The sequence below is a fragment of the Vipera ursinii genome (assembly GCF_947247035.1).
Source record: "Vipera ursinii genome assembly, chromosome: 7".
Taxonomy (NCBI): domain Eukaryota; kingdom Metazoa; phylum Chordata; class Lepidosauria; order Squamata; family Viperidae; genus Vipera; species Vipera ursinii.
Genome location: NC_139521.1, coordinates 65,341,182 through 65,364,867, shown reverse-complemented (window position 1 = coordinate 65,364,867; position 23,686 = coordinate 65,341,182). Strand labels below are relative to the sequence as shown.

Below are 23,686 nucleotides of genomic sequence, written 5' to 3'. Positions count from 1 at the left end.
AAAACAGTGAGTATGAAATATGCAATAAACTTCTAGTTGAAAAATAATAATGAAAATAATGAAATAATGAAAAACATTTATTCATTTGTCATCATTTATGTTTATTTGAAGAACCCCAAGTAAGACAAATATAGGGTGAAATGACCTTTCAGCAGCAAAGACAACCATAAAACATGTTCAGATGAATTGTCCCTCAAACGTTTCACTTGTTTTTATTTGCAGTTCTATAACAGAGTGAACATTCCTTCTGTACTTGTTGCCTGGTCTACCTCTCTCCCTCAGAAGAAACACACACACACACACACACACACACACATACACACACACAAAACTAATGATCCCAATATTTTCAATTCAAACCCAGACCATCATTATAGAGTTCGGCATCCAAACCTATTCATCTCTAGCTCAACCCTTCAATTAAGTGGAATGATCCAAAACTTTGGGCACTAAAACAGCTCTTTATGTTTGAAAGTGACATCTGTGACTAGAAAAATGGTTGAAATTTGGAGATTTTTCTGGTAAGAGTCCACTTGCTGACATCATGCAAGGAAAGCGCTGATTGGCTGGTGGAAGGTAAAAATAGTGTGCGTATCCCACTAGGTTGGCCAAGAACAAACAGATGCTCTGTTAAATCTCTGTTCCCTGACTCCTTGGAGACCGATCTGTATCCTGCAGGACTGCAGCTTGGTAAGTGACGGGCAGTGATGTTGGCTCTTTGCAAGCAATGAGGTTTCTGACACTGCTTAATCCATGCAATTCTCACTTTTTGACTCTGTTTTTAAGGTGATCTTTTGCTTTGTAGATAGGAATTTCTCATGCACATTACTTCTGTGATTTAAACCAGTGATTTACTGAACCACTCTATTTTGCTTGCTTGATTTCTGTTCGACTAATAAGGCTGGGATTTTACACTGTACCAACTATAACACAGAGACATTCTAGTTTCCTTAAAAATTCTGAGATGGATTTAATTTAAAATTATTTCTCGCAGGAATTTGGGAGAGGGCATGGTGATGGAAAGCTGAGAGAGAGAGGGAGATGATTTTATAGATCAAACTTACTAAAAACAAAGAAACTTGGTATTTAGTCAATACGTTTTTATGGCACTCTCCTGTCTCAGGGATGAGGCAAGCTGTAGTCTTCCCAAATTTAATAAACGCCAACATTCATCAGTTGGCATGGTCCATGAATTGCAATCCATCTGGAGGGCCAAATTTGGCCTCCCCTCCACCAATATCTTTGGTTAATAAACTTGTAAACATTCACTTAACAGAGTTGGAAGGGACCTTGGAGGTCTTCTAGTCCAACCCGCTGCTCAAGCAGGAAACCCTATACCATGTCAGACAAACGGTTATCCAATCTCTTCTTAAAAGCCTCAAATTTTGGAGCACCCACAACTTCTGGATAAAAGTCATTCCACTGATTAATTGTTCTAACCAGGGCTTTTTTTGTCATAGAATGCTCAGAACGGAGTTCCGGCACCTTTTTTGGATGGAACCTTGTAGGGTAGGCAAGGCAGGTTGTATGACATATGTGAGTTCCGGCACCTTTTTCTTTTACAAAAAAAGCACTGGTTCTAACTATCAGAAAAGTTCTCCTTGGTTCTAGGATGGTTCTTTGATTTGACCCTTCCTAGTTTTGGGATAGCCTCCAGGGTACCCATTTTTATGTACACTTGATAGCTCTCTATAATGCAGATAGAGATGAACCTAATACATTCCATAGTCCACAAAATTATTGTTCAATCGTTCCTCAGTCTTAAAGGGCCTAAGCAACACCCTTTGTCTGCTACACAAAGATAATACACATAACATGGAATTTGTAGCTTACTGTTCGTATTGTAGAAACTAAAAGTATAAATATGGATGTCACCAATTAAATATATTGCTTATTTAGGCCTTGGAATATTTTCTAGAACGGCTGAATGTATATAAAACTAATCCTTGTAGTTACTTATACATGTTCATAATCGTTTATAAACTATGCTTCACTGAATTTTGTTTGTTTCAACTAGGGGTTTAAATACAAACTGTAACAAAGCATATTAGGTATGGATTAACATGGCATTCTTTTAACAAGGATCATTTTATTTACTGACACTTTCAATTAAATAAAGCTGTCATCTTCTGTCGGTTTTCCAAACTTGGAAGTTTGTTTTAAGGAGTGTAGATCAAAGCCACAAACCTAATGAAGCTGGTGAAATTGTTCCAGGACAGCTTCCTAGACAAATTCTGTAATTTAATGAATATTTTTTAGCAACAGAGAAATGATATGCATCTCTTGTGTTACTTAAAACTCTGAGGTCTGGAATAGCCTTTTTCAATTTGGAGCTCTGCAGATGTTTTGGTATCCAACTTACCAAATGTTGGTTGGAAATAAGCACATCTGGGTGTAATCAGGTTGTGAAAGTCTATTCCACAATTTTAAAAACCTATTATTTCCTATAAAGCAAAGCTTGGTAGTCATTCTCCCAAAACGTATTCCATAATACCCCCTTAGCAGCAACTAAGCTATCAAAAGCAACGTTCCTGCCTTTTTGTTTCCTTGGGTTGAAAGAAACATTCCGCTTAGGCAGTGGTGGGATTCAGCCAGTTTGCACCACTTCAGCAGAATCGGTAGCTAATTTTTTGTTGCCCAGGCCCAGAATGGACTTTCGGAAGCGGCACCCACACAGAGAACCGGTTGTTCACTTATTTGAATCCCACCACTGCTTTTAGGCCAGCAAAACAGCAACTGGCGTTGCTTGTAAAATGATTAAATGCATGCTGGTTGTGCTGAAATTATAACTATGATGACCCAAAAGAGATTAGCCAGAAATGCAATGAACATATCAATAAATAAGCAACATCTGTAAGTCAGAAATCAACTCCCAGCAAAAATTTAAGAATTGCTGATAGAAAATGAGCTCAGAGTTCATCCTTTTTTTCCAATTTTTGAAATCACTGAGATCCTTGAAGCATGACATGATTGTGGAACATTCTAGAGAAGCTGTAATGGTGGCCTTTTGATGCTGTTCAGAGGGATATGCCTGCTTCCTTTGCCCATTCTTTCTGCCACTAAGGGTCCCATGCACCTCCACAACTGGGCAGAAATAAATAAGCATGAAAGAGCTCCAAGCATAAAGTTCTCTATGCATTTCCTCCTCCATTCAAGGCACTGTGACAGCCTGAAAGTTGAGGTAGACATATGGAGGTACACCCGAAAGCAATCATGAGGAGTAAGTGGATATGTCACTTAGAGAGATTGGGACTTTCTTTCTCCCCCATTTTTCTATCCCACAACTTTCTAATTGCCTTCATAGCCAGAATTCATCACATCCAATCATCAAATTGGCTCAACCAGTGGATGAAGGAAACTCAAAGTTCACAAAGTGACATGATTTCTTTCTCTCATCCACCATTTTAAATCCAAATAATTTAGCATGAGTTAGCCATGAAAATCTAGATCTTATAATACCTAAACTGTTAGTATGAATCTGAGTATTTCTAAATTCAACTTAGAACATTTCTAAATTTGCACAAGAATGGACAATTTATCATTAGATTTTTATCCTGCTTTTATAAAACATATCTAATACTCCTGCCTACTATTTTCCCCACAACAACCCTGTGAGGAGGGTTGGGCCAAGAGAGAGTGACTGGCCCAAAGTCACCTAGATAGCTTTCATGCCTAAGGGACAACTACAATTCTCAGTCTCCTGATTTCTAGGCTAGCATCTTATCCACTACACCAAACTAACCCTCACTTAAATGTAAGTATGGAATGACTAAGGGTAAAAAAAACTTTCCCTGTCTTTAATTGAAGGCCTGTATAATTTACTGAGGAAATCAATCGATCATTTGTTCAAATTCCTACAAAAGTCATCAGACCTAACAGATATATTTGTGGTATTATTTGAACAGAATTGTAGAAATTGCCTATCTTTAATATCTTCCCTTTTTTTAATCTTCCTATTTTTTTTTAATCCCATTTATATCCCGCCCTTCTCCGAAGACTCAGGGCGGCTTACAATTTTAAGCACAAACCAATGTGCTTAGCAATGGCCTTCATTCTATGTATATGCCTGCTTATTAGGGCTTTTGCCCCGCCCAAGCGGCATTATTACAAAGTCAGCTTAATTGCCCCCAACAATCTGGGTCCTCATTTTACCTACCTCGGAAGGATGGAAGGCTGAGTCAACCTTGAGCCTGGTGGGATGCGAACCTGCACTAATTGCAGGCAGCTGGTGATACTTAGGGAGGCATTAGCCCACTGCGCCACCAAGGCTCTATTTGGAAATATATTCTCTTTTCCTTTCTTTCTTTTTCAGACACCAGAAAAATGAAGACAGCCCTGCTTGTCCTCTGCATTATAGGAATCACTTGTGCCTTCTCTGTGAGTAAAAATAACAATACTTGGCCTAGGATATATTGTATTGTGAATATTCATTTTAATGTCCGTTCATTGAGATTGTGTTATTCCTAGTAATATATTATCATTATTTGAGAAGTTTTTCCACAACTTAACAGATTTCAAAGCCATTATAATGTTTTGATTTTAAAAATCTATCCATTCATTAGTATTTATCATGCTAACATAAAATAAATTGTCCCCAAACAATAAGCAATTTTTAGGTTCAGTTCTTTGGGGACAAATTATTACCCATTGACTTTGTTCTTTTTTTTAATTCACCTGTTTATTCACCTATTACCTATTTGTGCTTTTATGTATCTTGAAACTTTCTAGCCCTTTGTACATTACAAATAGTGTTCTCTATTTTTGCTTCAATCAGCTTTCATCTCTGACAATTAATGCTATTAACGCTATTAATCTACTGGCTGCAATTGTTGATTATCCACTACACTACATCCCGGCATCCCGGGATATTCAGAATATCCCATCTCTTTCTATGGGGGGTGAGCTATTACCCCCCGTAGATAGGGCTCGCAACTTGGGAGTCCTCCTAGTCCTCCTTACTTTGGAAGATCACATAGTGGCCGTGACTAGGGGGGCCTTCGCCCAGGTTTGCCTGGTGCGCCAGTTGCGGCCCTATCTAGACCGGGATGCCCTGCGTACGGTCACTCATGCGCTCGTGACCTCTGGTTTAGACTACTGCAACGCTCTCTACATGGGGCTGCCCTTGAAGACCACTCGGAGGCTCCAACTGGTACAGAATGCAGCCGCGAGAGTTGTGTTGGGAGTCTCCCGATACTCCCATGTTACACCTCTGCTCCGCGAGCTGCATTGGCTCCCAGTTGTCTTCCGGGTGAGGTTCAAGGTGCTGGTATTGACCTACAAAGCTCTACATGGCATGGGTCTGGAATACCTTGGGGAGCACCTGCGGCCAGCATCAACTTCCCTCCGCCCAATATGCTCCCACAGAGAGGGTCTCCTCAGGGTGCCTCCGGTCAAAGAAGGGGGAGGGCCTTCTCTGTGGGTGCGCCGGATTTATGGAACCATCTTCCGGTTGAGCTCCGGATGGCGCCTGACCTTCGCTCCTTCCGGCGCGATCTAAAGACGTATCTTTTTGAACAAGCTGGCCTGGCCTGATGGGAGGGGGTTGGGTTTTTATTGTTATTTTAATATTTGTATTTACTGTTTTTAGTGGGCATATATTTAATCCTTTTTAACTTTTGTAACTCTGTATTTTTTATGCTTGCCCTGTTCACCACCCTGAGTCCTTCGGGAGAAGGGCGGTATATAAATAAAATTATTATTATTATTATTATGGATGGGGAATATTTATCTATGAATTCAAATTTCTGAATTGTGGAGGTGAACATTATGTCTGCAGAAAAATGCTTCTATGCATGATGCTTTTGCTGGAGCAATTGGCAATTATCCAGAGTAGGCATTTGGTCTCATAAAGCATTTCTTTATATTATTCATAGTTACACCCCAACCGCACAGCTGTACAGTGCCCATTAGTACAAATATATTTTAAAAGCCAGACAGGCCCATAAAGAACTATTTCAAATTAATTTATAATAATATAAATTCATAAAACAGCCTGTTTTTCATTAAACATTTTGAGGTTTTTGCCCAGCTTCATCTAGTGCACCAATTGTGCCCTTTCCTAGATCAAGGGAACTTTTAGACAACTACATATACCTTGGCAATTTGATGCTTGATTATTACAATGCGCTCTATATGGGGCTGCCCTTAAAGATCTCTCAGAAGCTTCAGCTGGTCCAGACCACAGCAGCACATGGGCAGTGACAGGCATACCTGCGTGTGCCCATGTAAAACCTCTGCTTCATGAGTTGCACTGGCTGCCAATTTGCTTCCAAGTGTGATTTAAGATGCTGGTTATTGCCTGTAAAGTCCTACATGGCATAGGGCAGGGGTCTTCAAATTTGGCCCTTTTATTACTTGTGGACACGCTGGCTGAGGAATTCTGGGAGTTTAATTTAATTTAATTTTATTTAATAATTTTATTTATATACCGCCCTTCTCCCGAAGGACTCAGGGCGGCGAACAGGGCAAATGTATAAAATACAGAAAATACAAAAGTTAAAAAGAATTAAACATAATGCCCAAGGTAAAAAACAATAAATACAAATATTAAGAACAATAAAAAAACCCAACCCACCCCCCATCAGGCCAAGCCGGCTTGTTCAAATAAATGCGTTTTCAGATCACGTTGGAAGGAGCGGAGGTCGGGTGCCATCTGGAGCTCAACCGGCAACCGATTCCATAGTTCCGGGGTGCCCACAGAGAAGGACCTCCCCCTGGGGGCCACCAATCGACATTCTCTGATCGGTGGCACCCTGAGGAGGCCCTCTCTGTGGGAACGCACAGGGCGGAGGGAAGTTGATGCCGGCACCAGGTGCTCCCTAAGGTACTCCGGACCCATGCCATGTAGGGCCTTGAACACCATTACCAGCACCTTGAATCTCACTCGGAAGACAACTGGGAGCCAATGCAGCTCACGGAGTAGAGGTGTAACATGGGAGTATCGGGAGACTCCCAACACGACTCTCGCGGCTGCATTCTGTACCAGCTGGAGCCTCCGAGTGGTCCTCAAGGGCAGCCCCATGTAGAGAGCGTTGCAGTAGTCCAAACGAGAGGTCACGAGAGCATGAGTGACCATACAGAGGGCATCCCGGTCTAGATAGGGCCGCAACTGGTGCACCAGGTGAACCTGGGTGAAGGCCCCCCTAGTCACGGCCACTATGTGATCTTCCAAAGTAAGCAGTGAATCTAGGAGGACTCCCAAGTTGCGAGCCCTATCTAGTTGAAGTCCATAAGTCATAAAAGGGCCAAGTTTGAAGACCCCTGGCATAGGGCATTGTTGCTAATTTGGGGGGGAATCACCTGTCACTCATAGTAGCTGCCTGGCTGGTTTTATCTAGCAGAGTTGACATGGTCCAAGTTCCATTGATTGAACAACGCCACTTATCGAGAGTTTTGAAGTATTTCTTCTCTATAGCAATACTTCTGTAGCCTCTGGAACGAGGTTCCTCCCAATATTTGAACGCCCCCCACCCCGGGTATTTTGAAGGGTCATGAAGATGTGGCTCTTTGCTGAGATGTTTAATAAGGATTATTGGTGCTCATGAAAAACAAACCCAAATGGGAACATTTTCTTTCCTTCCCTTATTCCCATTTGGGTTTGTTTTGTCTGCTACTGTATTGTACTCTTTCGATCTATGTTGTTTTTTTGTGTTTGTGTTGCTCCTTGTTTTTAAACATCTTTATCGATTTGTAAAACACCCAGCATCCCTGGGAGTCGAGCAGCATACAGATTTAATTTAGTTTTAATTTAAAACTAAATTTACTATTGTTATTATTACTTTTATCATCAAATAAGCACAGCATGCTGATAGGATGATGGTTATGGAATTTTTGGCCCTGTCAGTCTAAACATGAATCATCAACTTGATATGTGTGCTTGAATGAGACTAATACTGTATTAGGAAACTTGACTCATAAATATATATTTGTTGTAGAACAGTTATAATAAAACTCACACCTATAAATGCCGGTATTCATTTGGCCAAAATTCTACCCAGGAGGAAACACAGGAGGAAAATATCAGCATATTTAAGGTAACTTGGAGATTTGCAGAGCTATGAAAAACCTTGGACACAAGTAGGTAAAAAGAGAAAGAAGAAAATAGAAACTTAAACCACCTAATGTGAGCTCAGTTTGGTCACAATAGGCATCACGGTGTCCACATGGCATGGGCAAAATTCAAGACCATGGCTGCAATGGTGTGATCAAAGTCTAACTTTTTCAAAATGCATTGCACATGGACGCACACACAAAAATACAGGCAGAACTTTGATCGCAAAGTCCCAGCGACCATCTTAACTTTTTGATCCCACTCTGCAGACACCCATTGGTGTCTATAATAGATTGGCTTTAATCCATATTACTAAAACCTTACTTCGATGTACTGTCCTGTCCCAGGTGCCATTCTATAAGAAAGCTATGGACTAATTTGGTACAGGATCCAAACCATGGAAAAATGTCATAGGGAAAGGTTGAAGGAACTGAGTAAGCTTAATGTTATAAAAAGATTATTTGATTACTTAATACTTTCGAGGGACCGTATAGGCATTGTAATATAGAAGAATGGATGGTTGGATGGATGGATGGATGGATGGATGGATGGATGGATGGATGGATGGATTGGATTGAATTGGATTGGACTGGATTGGATTGGATTGGGTTGGATTGGATTGGATTGGATTGGACTGGACTGGACTGGACTGGACTGGATTGGATTGGATTGGATTGGATGAGAGGGATGGAGGACAGGAGAACCTACTGCAGAAAGCATGGTTACCTATTGGAGCTTCTTTATCTGAGATCAGACTTCAACTAAATATTTGTAGAAATGTTCTCTTCCTGTAAGTTTTCAAACAGATACCAAGAAACACCCTAGCCATAAATGTGACAGTGGAGATCGAAACAGAGTGCAATTATGCAGATCTTTAAGGGGATGCTTCATTTTGAGAGATTTGAGAAAAGCACCCCTCAAGGTTGTTTTATGGAATGAAGTCCATTCTTAGTGAAGCGCCTCGTTGTTTTAGTGTCTCCCATCTGAGGATCTTCCGATAGTTCTAACAGCTTTTCCAAGGGGTGGTTGACAATTCAAGATAACAGGAACTGTTGATGGTGCAGCTTTGCCTGAACTAGATGAACTATTTTTCCTACACAGCACAGCGCAAGCACTTTGCCAAGACAAAACCAAATATTTCATGTAAGCATATTAGATAACCAACATCTTTGACCAAACCTACAATTCAATGGTATCTTGAACTGAAGACAAATGAAGTACAGAGGTAATATTACTTAAATATGAGCCAGCAGTGTGCTGCAGCTGCCAAAAAAGCTAACACAGTGCTAAGCTGCATTAACAGAGGGATAGAATCAAGATCACATGAAGTATTAATATCACTTTACAATGCCTTGGTAAGGCGACACTTGGAATACTGCATCCAGTTTTGGTCACCACGATGTAAAAAAGATGTTGAGACTCTAGAAAGGGTACAGAGAAGAGCACCAAAGATTATTAGGGGGCTGGAGGCTAAAACATATAAGGAATGGCTGCCAGAATTGAGTATGTCTAGTTTAATGAAGAGAAGGATGAGGGGTGACATGATAGCAGTGTTCCACTATCTCAGGGGCTGCCACAAAGAAGAGGGAGTCAAGCTATTCTCCAAAGCGCCTAACGGCAGGACAAGAAGCAATGGATGGAAACTAATCAAGGAGAGAAGCAACCTAGAATAAGGAGAAATTTCCTGACAGTTAGAACAATTAACCAGTGGAACAACCTGCCTCCAGAAGTTGTGAATGCTCCAACACTGTAAATTTTTTAAGAAGAGATTGGACAACCATTTGTCCGAAATGGTATAGGGTTTCCTGCCTGTGCAGGGGGTTGGACTAGATGACCTCCAAGGTCCCTTCCAACTTTTTTATTATTGTTGTTGTTGTTATCGTCGTCGTCATCATCATCATTATTATTATTACCCAGGAACTTCATCAGAGCTAGCGTCATGGTTGACTCGCTATACAGACCTGCTCACAACGAGACCACAATAACAGTAGGGAGGAGGGAAGGTATTGGAATGTATGGAAGTTTTGGGAGGGAACTCTGGAATACAAGTGTGCTTCGTGGAAGCATGAGACAGATCTAAACCCTAAGGTCATTGACTGGCAACATCCGAGGCAGATTTCCAAAATAAAGCAAGTGCAGCTCATTGGTGGACAATGAACGATGGGGTGGGCAAAGGAAACGTTTTCCTATGCTATTTGTGTGCAAAAATGTCAAAACTGGCTTTTCTACTTCTGTACCCATATGCCTTTTCAGTAAAGTTAACGTCTTTGAGAAAAAAATGTCCCAGGAGTTTATTTTGCTACTTACTGCAGTGGGACGGTTGACAGCAAATGCGATCTATTCTATCCTTTTGTGCCTTTGCATTGAAAGGAGATGGGCAGGGCTTTTTTTCTCATAGAACGCTCAGAAAGGAGTTCCGGCACCTTTTTTGGATGGAACCTTGTAGGGTAGGCAAGGCGGGTCGTATGACATGTGTGAGTTCCGGCACCTTTTTCTTTTACAAAAAAAGCACTGGAGATGGGAAATTCTGAATCTGCATGGCCTGATATGTGCTGTGAAAGATGCACTTCACTCAGCTACGTAAACCTTGTCAGCTTGACATTGTTTGATAAATGTGAGAACAAGTCAAGCTGGCTGCTCACTTGTCTGTATCATCACATTTATTAAGTTTCCTGTCATCCCAGAACTCGGTTATCATTTAAGTTTAACGTTCTATAAGTAGTAGATTACATATCATTAAAAAGAAAATCTAGGACAGGTCCTAAGGAACTACGGGGACATCATCAACACATTTATTTTTTTTAAAAAAACACATTCTTGTTACATTATATTTAGGCTATAACTGAATGATAATGATAAAGCAATGGAATGGTAATTATTCATATCCCCAAAAGTAGCGATCGTATCTTATACTTCTGTGGCATGCGAAAGGAAGAAATCCTATCCCAGGAGTAGGCAACCTTGGCTCTTTTATGACTTGTGGACTTCAACTCCCAGAATTCCTGAGCCAGCCATGCTGAGGGGAAAGGGAGAGGTTTCCAAGGTGAGCCATGCTGGCTCAGGAATTCTGGGAGTTGAAGTCCACGAGTCATAAAAGAGCCAAGGTTGTCTACCCCTGTCCTATCCAATCCAGCAATTGAATTTTCTGTCAGGTAGCTATGCCATCTAGTGGAAAGTGAAAATAGCTAAGAACCAGATGTCTATGGAGATGCTCAGTCATCCAGGTCATAGTTACCCCAAAGGTGCTTTTTCACGAGGTAAGTGAACTTTCTTGTTTTTCTTTGAAGACATTTCACTTCTCATCCAAGAAGCTTCTTGGATAAGAAGTGAACTGTCTTGAAAGAAAAACAAGGAAGTCCAGTTGCCTGATGAAAAAGCATCTTTGGGAGTAAGAACAAGAATTCTATATATTGTTGATATCAGTCTCTTGCCGGATCATATCATGCACACTAGCATTACATAAATACTAATATTCCATCAGGAAATTGCACAACTTTTGATTAGCATTCCACATACAAAGCTGTGTGCTATATAATGTTAGTGCAAGTTAGCATCCGAAAAAACTCCTTGGGATCTTCCAGCAATCATTCATTATTTCTTGACATCCGACTTAAGCTGTGATAAACACCCCCCCCCAAATGAATAGATTTGGGCTATAAGGCCATTGTCCCTTTTTTCCACCCATCAGTTCATTTTTAGGCATGTGCAAAATGGGTCAATTCAGGAACACTTGGGAAGAAATGGATGAATTTTGCAGGTTCCTTCTCAACTTCATTACATGCTTAGTATGGATGAGCAACAGTTCTGTTTTACAGCAAGAGGTTAACTTCAGTTCTCAACCTCTTCTGGAAGAGCTAAATATATTTCTGCCTGCCTATATTTCTGTTAGACTATTATAACTTCCTGCAGTTATAATAGTCTGTCTCAGCATAAAGCAGGTTCATATGCGTCTAAATTATTATTGAAGGTATCGTTCAGTGGTGGGATTCAGCCGGTTCGCACCAGTTCGGCAGAACCGGTAGCTAGTTTTTTGTTGCCCAGGCCCAGAATGGACTTCCGGAAGTGGCATCCATACAGAGAACCGGTTGTTCACATAATTGAATCCCACCACTGGTATCATTAAGTTAGATCGCTGATCCCTCTAACTAGGTACTGTTAATTCTACCCAGAAATATCTTTGCTGGTTCTAACCATATGTGTTTCCCAGCCTGGAATTTTGTTGAGAGCCTTCTGATCTCTGTCCTACTTTTACAAGAAATATTTAAAAAGCTAATTCAGATGATACAGATATAGAGATAGCTTTTACCAAGGGTAGATGATAAAATAGTGCTGTTTTCATGCTCAGCATATCATCACTAGGCTCTATGGTGGCCAGGTTAATGCTATTTACGCCCTCGTCACTTCTCGTTTGGATTACTGCAATGCTCTTTACATGGGGCTGCCCTTGAAGAGCACCTGGAGGCTTCAACTGGTGCACAATGCAGCCGCGCAGGTGCTTATGGGAGTATCTCGGTACTCCCATGTTACACCACTCCTGCGTGAGCTGCATTGGCTTCCGGTTGCCCTCCGGGTGCGATTCAAGGTGCTGGTTACAACCTTTAAAGCCCTACATGGCTTAGGCCCAGGATACTTGCGAGACCACTTGCTGCCATTGACAACCTCCCATTGCCCGGTTCACTCCCAGAGAGTCGGCCTCCTCAGGGTGCCGTCGGCCAGGCAATGCCAGCTGGCGACTCCCAGGGGGAGAGCCTTTTTCTGTGGGCACACCGACCCTCTGGAATGAATTGCCCCCGGAGCTGCGGACATCCCCTGACCTTCGGTCCTTCTGCCGTGACCTGAAGACGTGGTTGTTCCAACAAGCGGGCCTGGACTGACTACGGTTTTAATTAGCTTTTTACTGGTTTTTAAATTGTCATATAATTATTGTATTTATCGTTTAATTCTTTTTTAAATTTTCTATTTTATGTTTTTCATTTTTATTGTTGTGCGCCACCCTGAGTCCTTGGGGAGAAGGGCGGCATATAAATTTTAAAAAATAAATAAATCAATAAATAAATTTGCTCTTTCTATAACCGAATATCAGAATAACCATAGACCTTGGAGGTCTTTTAGTCCAACCTCCTGCTCAGGCAAGAAATCCTATACGATTTCAGACAAATGGCTTCGTTTTATTTCAGAACAGTACAGTATTGTACTACTCCTGGATTTGTTTATTGAAACTGGGGGGGAAAAACACAAGAAATTTTAATTTTGGGTGTTGATCATTAGATCTGTTTGTGGTGATAGACGTACTGTTCATCATGCCTTATTCTAGCTCAAAGAGTCATTGATATTTAGGTTTTTATCTGTACCGTAGTTTTTTTTCCCTTTTAGTTGGTTGTTTTTCCAGAGTTTTTTTTTTGTTACCCCTTTCCCCCTTCTGACTCTTTTTCTTTGTCTTGTTTTTTATATTTTATACTTTTTTGAAATTTAATGAAGTGTTGAAAGAAAAATCTTCATCAGGGTCCATTCCAAGCTGGGAATAAACAAAATGGAGCCTGCTTTAGAAAGAAGGTTGTACTTTATTGAAGAGCAGAGCCAGACAGAAATGTAGCCCTGGGAAAGCTGATCACATGTAGCTGGGAGTGGTGGGTTTTTGTACTTGCTTGAGGTTTTGTGTTTGGAGTTCCTTTTCCTATGGGTTTGTATTTCCTGTGTCATGTACTTTGACCTGAGGTTCTGACCTGGTATTCTGATGGTGGTGGGTTAATCCTATTATGTCCTAAAGGTCATGTTTCCGGTCCTTAGAGTTTGGGTGGGGTATGCAAATTTCAGGGGTCTTTGTCTTTCTAATCTCATCAGCTCCAAGCTTCCTGGCTTCAATCTTTCTGAAAGGATTACCAAATCTGTATTTCTACAGACCTGGCCTCTGTCTGGGGCTATTAAGAAAACTGGGCCTGCTTATCTGCCTTTAAGATCCTTTGGGGAAATATAATACTCTGCCTTTTAATATTCCCAAAATGTTTCTTTCTCAATGGGGTGGGTGCTGTCCTCCCACAAAAGTTTTGGGGGGAAAATGTTGAGAGCACATTTCAGGAAACAAGTATGGAGTTAGCAATACAATAGAAATAAAAGCACTCCCTTTTAAAGTTATCTCCTCTTCTGTTGTAGGCAAAACACTTCCGAAGAAGATTTAAGTCAGAAGATTCAGAAGAAAATGCAGTATGTTGGCAACATCCTTGATTTTTTTTTATTTGGGTACTAAGCATAGCAATTTTCTTCTTAGATTTAACTATTGAAGTGTCTTCCTTTTATTTTGGCAGGTGTTCAAGAACAAATACAGGCATTTTCTTTATAGATATCCTTACTTCTACCCACCTATGAAAAGATTCCAGGTAAATACAGTTGTTGTTGTTGTTCACTTAACAACTCTGTTACTAACTTAACAAGTGCAATCAGTCACTTAACAACTGTGTAAGAAAGATCGAAAAATGGAGCAAAACTCACTGAACAAATGTCTCACCTAGGAACAGAAATTTTGGGCTCAGTCGTGGTCATAGGTCAAGGACTACCTGTCATTCTATAAAATATTGAAAATATATGACGTGTTTTACTTGTGTACAGCTATCCAGACATAGGTATATTCAACTTCACACAGGTAAAAATGCCACGGATGGTGAAATTGATAGTGAAATTATTATTCTTTCAGTTCCTTTGTACCTGACAAATGTGCAGCGTGTAGAAAATCTTTATGTTATTTCTTGCACAAATGGCCAAATAACAGAAGTAAAATCACAGAAAAGGTAGTAACTTGTATAGACCATTGATGGACAATACTGTTGATCCAATTCTAGTTTTTTGACAGCCTTTTCTTTCTTCCATTTTTAAGGAGACAAGTAGGAACATCCATAAAGCGGTGGTTTATGACCAAGTTGGGAGTAATGCAGGGGCCTGTTAATTATATGTTTTCAAATATGGGTCATGTAAGGAACTAAAAATTGTCTTCTGGGAATGTTGCCTCAACAGAACAGTGGTTTGGCTTCTCTGTTAGGGACAACGGAGATATTTTTATATTGATCAGTGGCTTTGCAGCCTTGGACAATGTATCCTTCCTGCTTGTCTGATTATTCCTTATGGATAATACAAAGATTAACCCTGAAGATCAATAGTTTTCTTAAAAGCCTGGAAGACCTTGAAGTTGTGCCCCCCCCCACCTTTTGGAAAGAAATAATACTTACTGCCTTTTACGGCAGTATGAATGAAATTAACACAATCTAAGGTGGCTTATTCAGAGCATTGCAAAGCTACTACGCCATGTTTCCACTGGAAAATGATCTTTCAATAGTAAAATAAGCTAATGGCTTTTGTAATGCAATCTACACTGAGCTGCAGAGTTTCAGACAGGAATCTTTTTAAGGCAAATTAGAGGTGCAAGGATTAGTATCCAGAGATTCTACGATTAAATCACGTTTCTAGGCTTGTTAGGTTCCTATGTGAACTTTCAAGGCTAAATATAAACACCACTAGCTTTTTAGATAAAAATTAGAACCTGGAATATGCAAGTCGGCATGATAGTAAAGGACTGACATCCCTTAAATGGACACAAGCTCAGAGAACAAAATTTCACCCTCTTCCTACACCTGAGCTACGGATATTTGCCACTATTGCAAAGGATTCAAAAACTTGCAATCACTGGTTGCCTCACTATAAGGTATACAGGTAGTCCTTGACTTACAACCACAATTGTCCAAAATTTCTGTTGCTAAGTGAAACAGCTGTTGAATGAGTTTTGCCCCATGTTACGACCTTTCTTGCCACAGTTTAAGTGTGGTTCACTGCATTTTTTAAGATACTAACATGGTTGTTAAATGAATCTGGCTTTCCCATTACCTTGGCGTGTAAGAAGGTTGCAAAAGGTGATCACATGATCCTGGGACATTTTGTCATGAGCCAGTTGCCAAGCATCTGAATTTTGATTGCATGACCCCGAGGATGCTGCAACGGTCTTAAGTTTTGAAAAATTTATTTATTTATTTATTTACTTATATTTGTATACCGCCCTTCTCCCGAAGGACTCAGGGCGGTGAACAGGGCACATATAAAAATACAGAATACAAAAATTAAAAAAGAATTAAATAAGAGCCCGAGCTAAAACAGTAGAATAATATAAAAATCCACAAAAACCCCAGCACATCCCCCATCAGGCCAGGCCGGCTTGCTCAAATAGGTAGGTCTTCAGACCGCGTCGGAAGGAGCGAAGGTCAGGTGCCATCCGGAGCTCAACCGGCAGCTGATTCCATAAGGCCGGGGTGCCCACAGAGAAGGCCCTCCCCCTGGGGGCCACCAGCCAACATTCTCTGACTGGTGGCACCCTAAGGAGGCCCTCTCTGTGGGAACGCACAGGGCGGAGGGAAGTTGACGCCGGCCGCAGGTGATCCCCAAGGTACTCCGGACCCATGCCATGTAGGGCCTTGAAAACCATTACCAAAACCTTGAACCTCATAAGTCACTTTTTTCAGTGCCATTGTAACATCGAATGGTCCCTAAATCAACTGCAAGTCAACAACTAGACCTTTTTGCTTCCATTTTATTTTTCTTAAATACACCAACAAAACATCTGAATTCCGGGCTCTGAAGTACTGGAAAAGCTACATAGACTTGAGTGTCACTGTATACATAGGGGAGAGCAAAAGTTGATTGCTTTTCTGTAAACAAGCATTCGTATTGTTTGGGAGCAAATGCCTCAGAACTGCCTCTCTTTTTAGTTTAACAGTGACTCATCTGAAGAAGGTTTTGGTGGCAATAGTTCAGAGGAAGAAGAGGAAGAAGAAGGGGTAAGAAATGTGTCTGATTTTATTCAAAACAAACCAAGGAGCATTGTTTTTAAACCCTATACTCTGTGAGTGCCTCCGGTGAAGATTAGTAACTGACCACAAGTTTCTATTCTGGTTTGACGTTGTATTTTTTTTTAAAGTTTAAGTCATCTAAACAAACAGCAACCCTGAAGTTACAGTAAAAGCTATTGGGTTCCACAGGTTTGGAGACAAAGCATTTTGTGTCCATTTATTCAAAAACAACTACTGTGGTTCCAAAGCAACACAAACATATATACGATCCATGGTCATTCTTTAAGAAAACCTGAAGTTGAATTAAAGCAAATCTGTACCAATAATGAGTACAGTACGGCTATTTGCAAGTACATTGAAGCCTTTCTATTTTGGTCATGCCTTGCAAGCAACACAATTCTGGATGAACCATCAAAAATGAGGAATAAGTATCCTGCTCAGTTGTGGGGCAAGAAACTGGCCTGAGTTAAGGCGATCAATGGTAGACAGACAGACCGACTGACACTGATCCTGATAGGTAGAAAGAGTACCAACAGAAGAGAATATTTGTAGCTCACGATTGAACTGTGGGGTCCTTGGTGCTCTCTGAGTCTGGTGGTTTTCATGCAGACGTTTTATTACCTGTGTTGGGTTGGACCCAGAATCAGAGGCGACACAGGTTCAGGAGCTAAGTTGTTTTATTGAGGAACATGGCCGAACTGGGAAACAAAGGATTTGAGCCCTCACTTATACCTGGTCAGGTAACTGCCTGGCCAATGGGTATAATCCAAGCATCCTGCTGGCTGGTCAGCCAATCCCTTTAAATCCTGCTCTCCCGCTGAACGCTGTCCCCTTGTTCTGCCCCCCCCCCCTGAACGCTGTTCCTGCTTGGAGCTGTCCAGCTCCCCACCTCCTTAATTCACTGACCCTCACGTGTATGCAAAACCCGCATACACTACAACCTGACTAGGTAACTTCAACACTGCTATTGGGTGTGGTTTTGATTTTGACTAATGATGTGCCACCAAGCCACTGTGGACTCAAAGGGTCTTTATTATCATAAAATAGTGGAGAATATATGTAGCTCAGAGTTGAATTGTGGGACTTCTGGTGTTCTCTTTGTTTTCTTGTTGCAGACATTTCATAACCAAGAAAGGTAACATGATCAGTACTGAGAGCCAGTCTGTGTGACCAGAAGTTGAATTTATGAGAACCAATTTGATCTAGTGGTTAGAAGGCTAGAAACCAAGAGATCATGAGTTCCAGTCCCACCTTAGGCATGAGAGCTGGCTGGGTTACTTTGGGTCAGTCACTTCATAGTGTTGCTGTTGTGGGGAAAATGAAGGAAGAAGGAATATTAGATATGTTTGCCACCTTGAATTATTTATAAAAGTATAAAGGTAGGATTTTTTAAAAATCTAAAATACATGCATGCATGTACATACTATGTACATCATCCCTTCAGATTTCCTGCCTAAACATGTAGAGGATAGGGAGAGACATAAAATGGGGCAATAGGTGCAGCTCCATTCTTCTCCAACTTTGAGTTTCCAACACATTCAGATATATGACTCCATGAGGCTATTGTCTTTCTCTGATCTATTTCAGGGGTTTTACTCCAGGCTATGCCCTGTCTGGACATGGACGGAACCTTAACAACATTTAAATAAATAGTCCTATAATTGGTGTTTTATATATAGGGTCATGGTGATCTCTGGTAGCTATCCAAAGAACTAGCCACACGATGCAATTTTGCAAGATCTTTCAGTTGAGAGGAACATAACTTTTTGTTATGTTTTGTTGGCATCACATTTCGACTTATTTTTAAGCATTTTAACCATCCGATATTAAGTACAGCTGCATTCGCATATAAACATTTAGGCTGGTCTGGCCAGCCGTGTGCTAGAACAATATTGCGAAAGTTGACGTTCTGCCTATTTTGTAGAAAGATATTATCAGAGTTCCAGGCAACTGCCTGAGTGTTTGTGATTCAAATTCATCCAGAGGTTTTAGAGTAACTGTTTTCAGTGTATCCTTCAAATATCAGGTCATGGATTTCTACCATGTCTCCTGCAATATATTCCTCCAAAATTACAATTAAATATTAATGTAAGCTTTGGGGGGGGAGGGTAGTTTGAAATTACCCATGAACATTGGAATGTGGCTATGTGAGACTCTTGTTTAAAGGGGCAGGGATTCTGCAGGACATCTTCAGAAAATATTCTGTTCTCCACGCCAATCACGATCACTAGTACCAGAAATTATAAGAAAACCACTCTGAATTGCCCTTTCTAGAAACTCATAAGACTGCTTAACCAGCTGTCTAGGGACTAAAATTTGTATGAGACGTCCTTTTGTATATATCAGCAGTTAAGGGCTCCAGTTGTTTGACATATGGGAAAAATGATCCATCATCTCTGCCAAGAATGGAATTTGTTCTTTTGAGACCTGTGAATGAACCTTGTTCTAATTTTAGGAAAGGTGTCAAGCCCCATTTTAATAATTAGATTCAAATACTTATTGTTGTCATTTAGTGGCTTGAGTGGATTTGAAACGATGTGATTGTTTCAAGCTGAGAAGTTCTCCACCTTGCATCGATAGCTTTACAGGCGTTAGTACCATGAAAATATTGATAATTAAAATGTTTTTGTTTATGTATCTTTTTGAAATAATATGCAATATGATATTCGTACTGTTTAATGTCCCAACAGGGGCAATCAAATGAAGAAAATGAAGGTGGAAAGGGAAGTGAAGAGACCACAGTGGCTCCCACTACACCTGCAGCTGAAGATAACAAGACTGACGGAAATGCTGACACTGTCCAAAAGGTGAGCAAGTTATGGGGATTTGGAATACACCAAATCAAATAAAAACATTATGTTATGATCAAAGAGCAATAAAACAAGGAGTAAGGTAAAGGTAAAGGTAGCCCCACACATGCGTGCTAGTCGTTTTCAACTCTAGGGGCCGGTGCTCATCTCCGTTTCAAAGCCAAAGAGCCAGCGCTTGTCCGAGGACGTCTCCATGGTCATGTGGCCGGCATGACTAGACGCCAAAGGCACACAAAACGCTGCTACCTTCCCACCGTAGTGGTCCCTATTTTTCTACTTGCATTTTTTATGTGCTTTCGAACTGCTAGGTTGGCAGAAGCTGGGACGAGTAACAGGCGCTCACTCTGTTACGCGGCACTCGGGATTCGACCCACCAAACTGCCAACCTTCTGATCGACAAGCTCAGCGTCCTAACCCACTGAGCCACCGCGTCCCTTAAAACAAGGAGACAGGTAGACAAATACAAAAACACATAGGAGGAAGCTGGTCTTTAAGATGCATTATCATCTCCCACATCCTTGGCTATAAAACAAAATTTGGTGATGCCAAAAAGTACCTAAAAATTGTTATTGGTTAATAGAAAGCTGTGTAGGTCATCTCCTACAAGGATGATGTTATCTATTCAATTGTGTCCAATTCTTGGCAATTCTAGGGGCCAGGTCATCTGAATGTCCTGGCACTATTACTGAAAAGAAGGTAATATTAAGTTTTGGTTATTAACACCAGGCCTCTCACTGTAAGGAAAAATCACAAAACTGCACCTCAATTATTTTGTCCATGTCATGAAGGAGAATTCACTGGGAAAAGCAATAATATTTGGAAGAGTTACTCTAAAAGGAAACCAAGCTGCCAAAGAACATGGTGGCTGGACACCATCAAAGCTGACACCAGGCAGCACATAGAACAACTCAAAGAAGTAATGCAAGACATGGACAGACCTGGCCCATAGAATTGCCAAGAGGTGGGCACAGCTGAATAGATAACATCATCATTGTAGGAGATGACCAGGCTGAGCCTGAGGGAGAGGTCAAACACGTCATCAGTCATGAGTCTCTGTGTACCCACAAGAGATCTAAGACCAGACCAGCTTTCTTAACTCCCATTCATTTCCTTGATTGCTAGTAGTTCAGATTCTTGTAGAAAGCTTCAGCTTGCAATAAACTTTTATACTCATTTGAACTGCCTGAATCTCCTGATTTCCCCAGCATTTGACAATCATCACCACCATCACCAAGTTTTGGTATAAAACCAGATCAGATCTTCACTGAACAAGGAGATGTGTACTCATTTCAATTTCTTTCATACCACCAAGGCTCAAGTAGTATGTTAGAGACGTTTTGTGATGCTTGACCTGGGACAGTCCAGAAGGAAGAGCATTCTGACATATCTTGCAAAGTGCACATGCCTTTGATTTTTAGAATAAATCAGTGGATAAAGATACAATGATTCTGCCATCAAACAGAGTTGGAATCATACAGAAGCTGAGTACCTGATCTAGACAGAACTCTAGCTCTAAACCAGAAGTCATTTCTTGCAACAGTATATATATGTAAAAAGGTAAAGGTAAAAGTTCCCCCACACATGTGTACTAGTCATTTCCGACTCTAGGGGCCGGTGCTCATCTCCGTTTCAAAGCCGAAGAGCCAGCGCTTGTCCGAGGACATCTCCGTGGTCATGTGGCTGGCTTGACTAGATGCCAAAGGCGCACGGAACGTTGTTACCTTCCCACCGTAGTGGTCCCTATTTTTCTACTTGCATTTTTTACGTGCTTTCGAACTGCTAGGTTGGCAGAAGCTGGGATGAGTAACAGGCGCTCACTCTGTTACGCAACACTCGGGATTCGACCTGCCAAACGGCCGACCATCTGATCGACAAGCTCAGCGTCCTAAAGCACTGAGCCACCGCGTCCCTTGTCTTTCAACTTTATGAATTTAAGAGTCCCATAATTTTTACACAGTCCACATTAGTGAAGGTTAAAACCAGATCATACATACTGGGAGTGGGGTGCTTTTGCAGATCATAATTAGCTCCCTAATCTATCCCCCACCCTCTTTTTTTTGGCATCAATATAGGTACCAGTAGCAAACGAGCCTGTTCAGAAACCTGGAAAAGAAGCAGGTGATAAAAAGGTTGAAAAGGAAAATGTTCCCAAAAAAGGTGCAGAGGAAGAAGACAGTGATGAAAATGAGGAAGAGGAGAATGAAGAGGAAGAAGAGGAGAAAGTAGATGAAAATGGAAGTGGTGCTAATGCCACCAGCACAAACAGCACCGCAGAAGAAACCGGAAATGGTGGAGAGGAAGAAGAAGAGGAAGAAAAGGAAGCAACAACAATCAGTCTAACCACCCTGGTCACAACTGTCAATCCCACTGAAAGTACTACAGGTGAACTGTTGCAAGAAGTGACCACTCCTGCCGATCAGGGCCAGTACGACACTACCACAGAAGACCCGTGGGTGCATGATGCCACCACCACAAACAACTACGAACGTGGATATGAAGCCCAAACTGATTATTATGGTAGTGAGAACGGGTACCCACGAGGAGATAATTTCAGAACATATGAGGATGAGTATAGTTACTATAAAGGGCATGGATATGATGTGTATGGCCAAGATTACTACTATAATCAGTGAAAAAAAGGAAGCCATCTCTTGACATGTTCATTAGATATTTTTGCATGTCAACTGTTCACAAAGTCTACTCAGGAAAATGCATCACAATAGAATGGTGCTAGTAAAACAAGATAAGACAGTTAATATCTGGTATTAGTGCTAACTATGAAAATATGCTGTTTTTAAAGGTATGTCTTTCATCAATATTCATGTAGCCATCATGGATTTATAAATTTACTGATTTATTTTAAAGAAACAATCATACTGCAGACGAGTATTATTTTGTTGTTCAACATTAAACTCACTTTTTCTTTGGATGGTGCAGAACTTGGACTGGGCTCCATGTTAGGCACTTCTTTGTCAGATGAAAATATTACCAGACTGAAGTTTGTCGTATAAAATAGATGGCCCATTCTTATATTTATATTAGAGTTTTGCTATATACCGACCAGATTAACTCAAAGTAAACATAATGAAATAAGTTAAATATTTCAGACCAATTTCACTGTATTCTGAATTGTTTTTGTAATGATTACGGTTATAATTATGGTTGCACTAGTTACAGATGAAAAATAAAATCATTCCTACTACTATATTGCATTGAAAGCTCAGACTACTCTCTATAACATACATGTCAAACTCGTGATGTTGCATGACATATCAGGACTGTTTTGCCATTGCCGGCAATGGGGTGGACACGGCATACGTGTGACATGTCCAGCCTGCGGGCCAGCAGTTTGACACCCCTGATCTATAGCAGGGGTCTTCAAACTTGGCCCCTTTATGACTTGTGGACTTCAACTCCCAGAATTCCTCAGCCAGCTTGAAGTCCACAAGTCATAAAAGGCCAAGTTTGAAGAACCATGATCTATAGGGTATCTGAATGATATTCTCATTCAAATATTGACTCTGGTTCAAATCTCCTTAAACAGTATGATCTCCATCCTCAGGTTATCAGTGGGAACCTCAAATCATGATTCCTAGAATATTTTTTAAAAACTAAGGATAGTTCTACAAAAGGAGGTGGGTGACTGAGTATATCTACATCTGTAATATGTTTCCCATAATATTTCTGGCATGCATGTACTGTTTTTTTTATCACAGATCTGAACCAGGTCAACTGCATGCATGAAAAAATTACAGAACCACAAAATTCATGTTTAGCAGTATGAAAACATTCTAAAAATTCAAAATATATAGAGATAATTTTATGGCTTAAGACAATTTATTGGCTGTCTGTTATGAACCCTGAGGGATGGTTCCATTTAAAGTTTCACTAGCCAACATTGTTTTAGAAATAGATTTAAAAATTCTTGAAAACTTGCACAAACATACTTGTACAACTTTTGGACGTGACTTTTTTGTTCTGGTCCCTGCTCTTTTGAGACT

General features: G+C 40.7%; 1 protein-coding gene across 1 annotated transcript; it reads left to right on the top strand.

The window, feature by feature from the left end:
* Positions 1–4,323: 4,323 nt before the first annotated feature.
* On the top strand, positions 4,324–22,318 carry IBSP (integrin binding sialoprotein; the record flags this gene model as incomplete). The annotated part of the gene is made up of 6 exons (XM_083367530.1): positions 4,324–4,377; positions 14,201–14,251; positions 14,353–14,424; positions 16,795–16,863; positions 19,566–19,682; positions 21,758–22,318. The coding sequence occupies 6 exons, from the start codon at positions 4,324–4,326 to the stop codon at positions 22,316–22,318; spliced, it is 924 nt and encodes a 307-aa protein (XP_083223656.1).
* Between the last annotated feature and the right edge of the window lie 1,368 nt (positions 22,319–23,686).